Source organism: Chrysochloris asiatica, unplaced genomic scaffold, assembly GCF_000296735.1.
Source record: "Chrysochloris asiatica unplaced genomic scaffold, ChrAsi1.0 scaffold00088, whole genome shotgun sequence".
Lineage (NCBI taxonomy): Eukaryota > Metazoa > Chordata > Mammalia > Afrosoricida > Chrysochloridae > Chrysochloris > Chrysochloris asiatica.
In genome coordinates this window covers 11316032-11325289 of record NW_006408606.1, presented here as the reverse complement: position 1 = coordinate 11325289, position 9258 = coordinate 11316032, and the positions used below count along the sequence as shown (strand labels likewise).

General features: G+C 36.9%; 1 protein-coding gene across 1 annotated transcript in view; it reads right to left on the bottom strand.

The window, feature by feature from the left end:
* Window positions 1–1001: 1001 nt before the first annotated feature.
* The window catches only part of TNIP3 (TNFAIP3 interacting protein 3), a 228725-nt gene continuing 220468 nt past the window's right edge, over window positions 1002–9258 (bottom strand). The window contains exons 12-14 of the mRNA XM_006866289.1: window positions 6705–6755; window positions 4766–4864; window positions 1002–1172 (exon numbers count right to left, since the gene is read on the bottom strand). Coding sequence (XP_006866351.1) covers window positions 1002–1172; window positions 4766–4864; window positions 6705–6755 — 321 coding nt within the window. The remainder of the gene's footprint in view (window positions 1173–4765; window positions 4865–6704; window positions 6756–9258) is intronic.

Below are 9258 nucleotides of genomic sequence, written 5' to 3'. Positions count from 1 at the left end.
TTCTCACTTTTTATTTTTCTTCTCATTGATGCTACTGTAAGCAGTGGCCTTTGCCACTCTTGGGCTGCTGTGTACAGCTGTCCAATGTGGGGCACTGTACAACACCAGGAGACTCCCTTCACATAAACCACTCTGAAGAGCCACTTGGACTTCACAATCTGCAAAACTACATATGGCAATCCTGGCTTCCTACTTTCACTCCATAATGAATTCCTTGTACTAAAAACTACAATTCTGTGATCTCAACTCGGAACTAAATGGGATCAAATTTCAAGTATAGCCTGAAATCAGAATATAACTCATCTTCAGCATTTCCAGGTGGATCCAAATGGCTGAAAATTAACTAGTTAAACTAACAGATGTGTGTCATATGGGATTTTAAACAAGTAGCAGACAGTGTTGGCTCTTCAATATATGTGATGAGAATAGTAGTGAGATTATGATTATAGTTCCGTTTATAGAATTCACTCCTGGGTGGCCTCATATGGCCATAGAAAGAAGCAGCAGAGAATATAACAGATTCTGGAAAGACAGAAAAGAATGGTACACCAGAGAAAAATAAGATAAAAGACTACTTCTTTAGAGGTGAGTTTTAGTTTTTCTCATCATACTTCAAGGTGGGTGGTGAGGGCAAGGCTGGCCTATGCTATAAGTCTGCCTTGGAGTCTAACATTTATTCATTAGGGACCACAGTTCTGAGCCTCTGGTTTCCTCTGTGTGTCTGCCAGTGGTACTTCAAACATCTGTCTAGCAAACTCAACCTGGAATAGTAGATGTTCATCTGTCCTTTGTAGTGGAATCACGGAGATTTGTTGTTGTTGCTATAATACAGTTCTGCTAAAAGTTTTCATTTCCAACCCCAGATGGAATACTGACTCTAAGACTAGAATAGGAATAGAAGCCAAAACTGAGATTCATGCATTTCTCTATTCCAACATTTTCTTTTTCTGAAGGAGTTCAATTTAACCCCAGGTGCATCAAATTATGTATGTACCACAACTTTATAGTAAGTCCTTCCCAAGTACGAATGAATGTGCATTGAGTAAACATCCCCAAAAGATCCCATTAAAATGTAAACATGAAAGAATGCTCAAGACAGCTGTGGTCATACCATTTGCCTTGTGCTGCACATCTGGCGGAAACTGGTCAGGAGCATACCACTGATAGTCTGGCTGTGTGGAACAATAAAACATTATTATAGCAATATGGACTTCAAAGGAAACATAGTGGCATGTTACAAATATAATTATATGATGTGGCTTTTATTATGCAGGCAACACAAAAGTAATTTCCATCTAAACCTGTTGTCAATCTTCTCGTCCTTCTTACTCCTCTTCATCATAACTACAATCTTCCCCTACCCCCTCCTAAACCCACATGATTTTTGGACAGAATTTCTACCAGTTTGGCACTGTGGCAGGTTTTCTTTTTTAAAAAACAGATGTGTTTTGGAGATCTGCAGAAGTATAAACACTTTGGTAAAATTTACTATACCCTATAAACAAAACAAAACCATTTATCACCAACAATACTCTTTAAAACGCTTCCACTAAATGCAGTGAGAAGACTTGGAGAGGAGAGGGCAGAAAATACAAATCTAAGTGGCTCTAGAAAGAAATCTAGACCATTATATAGGGCTATGGTGTAGAGAGGTTCAGGATGGTGAAGCAGGGCAAATCCTTCTCTTTATACTGTTCCTTTGCAGAACCTCTAATCTCTAATTCATTCATATAGTGTGGACTAGAGAAGTGGAGTGAGGAAAATGGAGAATTTAAAGATTTTTCTCTTAGGATTTTCTCCTACATTTACAATTAAGAACAATTAGATAATGAATACCAGGGAACATATTAAACACATTACATTGAATAAATAGTAAGTTTAAGGCCTGAATTGTCAAGATACAGTCTGAGACCTGTCTCTTTTTTCTTCACCACTTGGAACAATCTCACCTTTATCTGCCTACAAAGTTGGTCTGTTTTCTAACTCCAAAAGCTCACCTCAGTTTCCTACTTCCCCACAGAGAATACAGGCCTTCTGTACTATTATTCATTTACCTCCTGAAAATAAGTCAGGAAAATTTATTTTACAATAAAGACAATAGGGAACGTTTAGAGGCCTGCCAGACCACTAAAAGTAGTCTAAAAGTCCAGTTACTTGATGGGCCACTGAGAAATACTGCCTTCAGTAGAGTCTGACCCCACTTTACCCCCACTCAAACACCTAGACTCTTGGCTCTTTTTGGTCTGTGAAAAAGCTAGAAGAGGAAATGAGATCACCTCTGTTTTTTATCTTCTCGTTTATTTTTAGATGATTCAAATAACACAGAAGATAAGTGACGTGAGCCTCAGTTTCATATTCCAGGAAAGTTGCCAAAAGAAGGTAAATACACTGAAATTTTACAAACTCTATTGTGTGTGATTTAATTAAGACTCTGATATAAGCATAAACAAGAAAATTCATATAAAATTAACTTTTTTTTTTTGATAGACCGTACTGTTAGACTAAGATATTGTTTAACTGAATACTTAAAAAAAAAAAAAAAAAAGAGGCCATTATACATGATGTGGAGCCCTTTGTCAAATATAATTTTACTTTATCTGGACTGCCTTGCATTCTACAATTGATAAGAAAAGTTTAGTAAACTTTTATTGGGTGAATTTCTTATGACCTTCCATGAGTAAAGGTTTGAGAAAACAGTGATTTTTACTCCTAGATAAATGTGAATGGCTTTGGTTTCATAGTTCACCTTTCACAAGAATATTTATCTAATTCCTCAAACCCCTCAGTAAATGTCTTTCTGGTTGTCTCAATCTTATTTTGCTTCTACATCCTTGAAAAGATGTTAAAAGAATTGAAGCTGTGTTTGGAGATTCCTAGAAATGTTTCTGGTGAAGATGGGAAAAATAAGCAGAGAAAAATTTCCAGAAAAAAAGTGGAAAATACTGTTCATTGCAACAATAGCAAGTAAGTGGAAACAACTCAAATATCCATCAACACATGAATGCTGTTGTTAAATGCCATCAAGTAAGTTCCAATTCATAGCAACCCTGTATGGGGCTTCCAAGGAGTGACTGGTAGGTATGAACAACTGAGCTTGTGGTTGGCAGTCCAGTACTTATCCTACAGCACCACACCAGATCCCAATGGATGGATAAACAAAATGCAGAATATCTATATGATGGAATACAGTATTTAGTCAGCCAGCCAAACAGAGAGATGAAGTTCTGATACATGCTATGGGATGGGTCTTGAAAATGTGTTGAATGAAATAAAGTAGATGCACAAGAACAAATATTGTATGATTTCACTTATATGAAAAGCTAGACTAGGCAAAAGCGTAGTAACAATTATGCTTTGTCACTGATTACTAGAGATGGGAGAATTGGTGGTTATTGCTTAAGGAGCATTGAGTTTCTGTTTGAGGGCATGTAAATAAATGGGCATGGATAGTGGTGATGGTTGCTCAACATGGTGATTGCAATTAATGTTACTGAATTGTACACTTAAATGGCAAATTTATTATTATAAATATTTTCCCACAATAAAAGAAAAATTAAAAACTGGAAATGGGGGAGAGAGAACAGACAGAAGCAGCTACTAGGCAACCACACATAAAGAACCAAATTTTTGGCAATATTCTGTGTCATGTCCAGGTCAACTAAGAGATGCTTATTAAACTCTCATATCCTCCCACCACCCAAAGAGTCATTATCTCCTCCCTTGGGAAAAGGGCTTTAAGTCATACTCAAATACAAATACATGAGAGGTTTTAGATTTCCATGAGTGTTCTGCTAGAAAAATTAAAGAGAGTTAAAATCTCATCTCAGAGATTCTTTGCATAATCAGAAACAGAATTAATAAAAGTTAAGCAGTGTAAGCAGTTGTCTAAGAAAATCCAAAACACAGAAAAATGCATCGTTTTCTCCATGAGGAAAGGTTTTATGTACATAAAATAGAGTAGAAACTAGAATGAAGATCATGGAAAGAAGATAGGTGGGGCACTGCTACTGAGAAGGAAAGGAAAGATGCTCTTGATTCTGATCCATCCAGGTTCAAATCAATTACATTCCCTAATAATTACTTAGAGTCCAATTATGGATAAGCACTGGACTGCTAATGACAGGGTCGGTGGTTCATATCCACCAGCTGCTCGAAGGAAACCCTGTACAGGGTTGCTATGAGTCTGAACTCATTTGATGACACCTAACAATAATGACAACAATAATTACTCAATTGTCCACTTCATTTTGCCAGAATAGACATACGTAGCCATGGAGAAGCAAGAACTTAAGGGGTCACTTTTTCTTGGTTCCTTAAAAAAATCCTCTTAGTGGAAAATTGTCAAAAATAATTTGACACAGATGTAGTGACACTCATGGCAGTTCAATGTAAGTTTATAACATTTACAGTACCTCCCAGACTGTTGTGCTGTGGGCACTTTGCTTTTTTATGCATAAAAAATGTTTTGTTTAGGTAGTCAGGTGAATGTTATCAAGGACACAGATAGTATTATATATTCACTTGAGGAATTATAGTACAATATGATGTCTTTCATTTATTTGCTCATATTTGCATGTCCTGTGGGCACAGTGTTCCATCGATAATTACAGTGTATATTGACCACCGTAACGCTACAAATTAGAGGCTGTAATAAAATTGGGGCTCTTTCTGAAGATAATATTCTATGCCAAAATTCTAGAGGCAGGCAATTTTACCAAAAGAGAGTATAAAGAACTTCTTTGTTGAAATAGAAATCCTTACATACCGAGTGCTTCTGTAGATCCTGTACAGCCCCTGAGCCAGCTGGAACCCATGGATCCCGGAGATGGAAAACCAAGCCACAGTTACAGGTTGGAAAACACTTCTGAGAAGAACAATGCAGTCAGTTCACTGGACGTAGATGGAATTGGGGAGTCACAGTGACACTTGTACTATATAACAAGGGGTTCTATTTATGTCTCAAGGTTTAAACATCATGGCATAATTCTAATTCAAATTAGTAAGCATGTTGTGACGGTTAACTTCATGTGTCAATGAGGCTAGACTATGTATGATTCCTAGTGGTTTGACTAATCATTAGACTAGTTGCTCTTCCGTGATGTAATCTAATGCATGATAATGTGACAACCTCCTATAATATAATACGCAATAAGTCCTTAGGAGCCCTGGTGGAGCAAATAGTTAAGCTACTAACTAAAAGGTTGATGGTTTGAACCTACCCAGTGGTATCCTGGGAGAAAGATCTGTTTCTATAATTATTACAGTGAAGAAAACTCAGTGAAGTCATTCTACTCTGTAATATGAGGTCTCTATGAGTTGAAATAAGGAGCTCTGGTAGTGTAGTGGTTATGAATTGGGCTGCGAACTGCAAGGTCAGCTGTTCGAAACTACCAGCTGTTCCGCGGCAGAAAGATGAGTCTATCTGCTCCCATAAAGATTTACAGCCTTGGAAACCCTGTACAGGGTCGCTATGAGTCGGAACTGACTCCATGGCAGATAACAACAACAACAACAATGAGTTGAAATGGACTCAATGGCACCAACACAACAATCAATCTGTTGAAAAGGGACTTCCCTAAAGATGTGGTCTGCCTTCAGTCTGTAAGTAGATATTTTGGCATAATTTACTTTCTCTCTCTACTCTGCACTCTTTTCATTGCCTGACCAGTGGGTCTTGGGACACAAGCCTGCAGAAGTCACCAGCCTGCTGCCTGACCTATGGATTTTGGACTTGTCATCCCTCACAAATGGGTGACCTAACCCCTTAAAGCACATTTCTCTCCCTCACTCTCTTTTTAATACATGTCTCAATGATTCTGTTGCTTTAGGGAACCCTTACTAACATACATGTCAACATAAACTGCATGGATTCAGATGAGAATTACTGGACACATTTTACAAAAGGTGCTTTGTAGACAACATTATGCATTCTTCCATTTTGAAGAAATTAAAAACAATTGAAAATTATATGAAGTTAACTTAATGTTTCTTAGTTGTCTTCACAGAAGGTTTTCATTTATGAAGACCCATCCATTAGACATAAAATAAGTTTTCTCAGTCTGAGACTAAATTATTTTCAGGGAAGAAATTAGAAATGAACAGAAATAATATTTTTTAGACTCCTAAAGAACCGATGGGACAGAATACCTCAATGCTTAAGAAGATACTTTATTTCTTGAAAGAGGTAAAGTATTGAATGAGAGTTGCCATTACAAATTGTGTAAACTACTACAATAAATGCAGTCAAAACCACCAGCCATTCCTTGAAAGGAAGATGAACCTGTCTGATCCCATAAAGATTCATAGTCTCAGAAATCCTATACAGGATCACTATGAGTGGGAATCGACCCAATAGCAGTGGGTGCTTTATTTATTTATTTATTTTATCTAGTTACAAAGAAATCTTCATTGAGCACACACTGAGATTTGTACTACTGGTAGCATGTTCTGCAAAGCATGTGTTTTTCATGACTGTTGAGGTTGAGAGGCCATGGTGGTTCCTAAGCATTATCTATTCACTGATGTTTTAGGTGATAATGAAAATCATGGGTTTTTTAGGCCATCTGTAGCAGAGTTTGAATATGCCTCTAATTTAGACTATGAGGAACTGCTGCATAGAGGAATGATGTGTGGGTGGAAGTTAACGTTGACATTTCAATCATAACAAGAGGACTAAGTTTGAACTTAGGTATGAATCCACATACCTGTTTTAATTGCTTTTCTAGTTTTTCTTTCTCCATTTGACAAGCTTTTATCTGTGAACAAAATAAAGTCACTTGTTTATCAAGAAAGATTCCAAAAGGTTAGTACCAACACTGCCAATGCCCTACTTAGTAGCCCAAGAGGTGAAACACTGATAGCAGTAATGCCAACAAAAGCAGTCACATTTTTGTTTTTTCCAGACATGCAATGAATCTATCTTGACATTCTCAAATTAAGTTTGGAAAGTTGAATAATTTTAAATTGTCATTTCAATTTGTGGAAGCCATTATAATTCTCAGGTTTAGGCTGGTATATTTATATTTAGATATAGAAACAGCTCCCAAACAGCTTACCAATTTTAATACCAAATGAAATTGGAATTGGTCAGTCTCATATTCAAAGACTTCCACAATAAATTTACAAGTTGCATATGTTTCTTACATGCCAGACACCAATTAGGAGATTTACATAAAAGAGCTCACTGAATTCCCCTAGCACTTCTATGTTACTATGCTTATTTTGCATACAAGGATGCTGAAACATGGAGATGTTGAGTAACTTGTTCTAGGCTACACTGCTATGCTTTATGGCTATCCATTATTTAAGGCTCAACCACACCTCTTCACCTTTGCTGGTTTCCCCTCACACTGATGTATACAGAGAAAGTGGGTTTTCTTTTTCTCATTATGGCACATTCCTTAAACTCCATGTTCCTTGTCCCTGTTATTGTTGTTGTTGTTAGTTTGGAGTCAGTTTCCACTCACAGTGACCTTATGCACAACAGAGCAAAGCCATGCTCAGTGCTGTGCCATCTTCACAATTGTTATTACATGTGAGCCCATTGCTTTTGCTACTGTATCAATCCATTTCATTGGTGGTTTTCCTCAATTTCACTGACCTTCCAATTTACCTACCATAATGCCCTTCTCTAAGGACAGGTCCCTCCTGATAGTATGTCTTGGCCTTTAAGGAGCATTCTGGCTGTACTTCTTTTGTTCCTGTGGCAGTCTATGGTACTTTTAATATTCTTCTCCAACATCATAACTCAAATGCATCAATTCCTCTATGGTCTTTCTTATTCACAGTTCAACTTTCACATGCTTATGAGGTTATTGAAAATTCCATGACTTGAGTCAGGAGTACCTTAGTCCACAGACTGACAGCTTTGCTCTTGAACACTTTAAAGAGGTCTTGTGCAGTCATTGCCTAATACAATACTTTATTTGATTCATTGACTGTTGATTCTATAAGTGTTTATAGTGGATTTAGGAAAACTATTTCAATCTTTTCTCCATTTATTATGATGTTATTCATTGGTCTAGTGGTGACGATTTTTGTTTTCTTTACACTGAGGTGCAATCCATACTGAAGGCTGAGGGCTTTGATCTTCATCAGTATTTTAAATCCTCTTCACTTTCAACAAGATTGTATCATCTGCATATCACAGGTTGTTAGTCTTCCTCCAGTCCTAATGCCATAATTTACTTCATATAATCGAGTTTCTCATATTATTTGCTCGGCATACCTATTGAATAAGTATGGTGAAGGTACTTTCCTGGTGCATGCCTTTCTTGATTGTAAACCATTCAGTGTCCCCTTATTCTGTTTGAATGAGTACCTCTCATTTTTCACAATGAGATCCATAGTTTGTCATGATCCACACAGTTGAAAGCTTTTGCATAGTCAGAAAAAGAACAGGTGAACATATGCCTGGTGTTCTCTGTTATCAGCCAGTATCCATCTGATGTCAGCAATGAGATCCCTCATCCCACGTCCTCATTTGAACACGGCTTGAACCTCTGGCAGTTCCCTAACAATGTACTGTTGCAGCTGTTCTTTCTCCCCCCCAATGTTAGGTATTTTTATTAAAATAATTCCTATGGCATAAAAAAGATACATTTTAACTAAAAGCATATATGTGTTTTAATCAATAAAATATATTTTTTTGTTTCAATGTTTTAGCTTTGTCTTATTTTATTTTACTTAAAAAAAGTTTTTATTATGAATTGAGTGAAAGTTTACAGGACATACCATCAGTTTTAAATTCAACAAATCTTATGCTTTGTTTTATTACACTGATTATAATCTGCTCCAGGTACCATCAGTTAACAGTATTTCTCTCTATTCATTTTAGCTTTTTAAAAAACAACAATACAAACAAACCAATAAGGCATATATAATAATTTAAACCACTAAAGGGCACATTCTGAAAGCCTGGCTCATGGCCGCTAGCTCTCAGTCCCTCTCTTTCCATGAATCTAGGATTCTCAGCTGTTCCTTCTCTACATGTCCCCATCTCTGCCTCCATCTCTGGTATCGCTGCTTCTCTGAATAGATTCCTGTATTCTGCTTGTGCTCTTCCCCCTTGATGGTCCTAAGATCCTCTGTTTCTGGACAGCAAGATTAACTACTATCCCGTTTTTGTTACAAAACTTCTACCTTTACAATTGTGACAGTAGCAATTAGTCATGATAACAATTACTCACTATTGAATCATAAAAATCTTATCCCCATCTCTTTCCACCAGACCCACCTAGACAAGATGAAAACTATTCA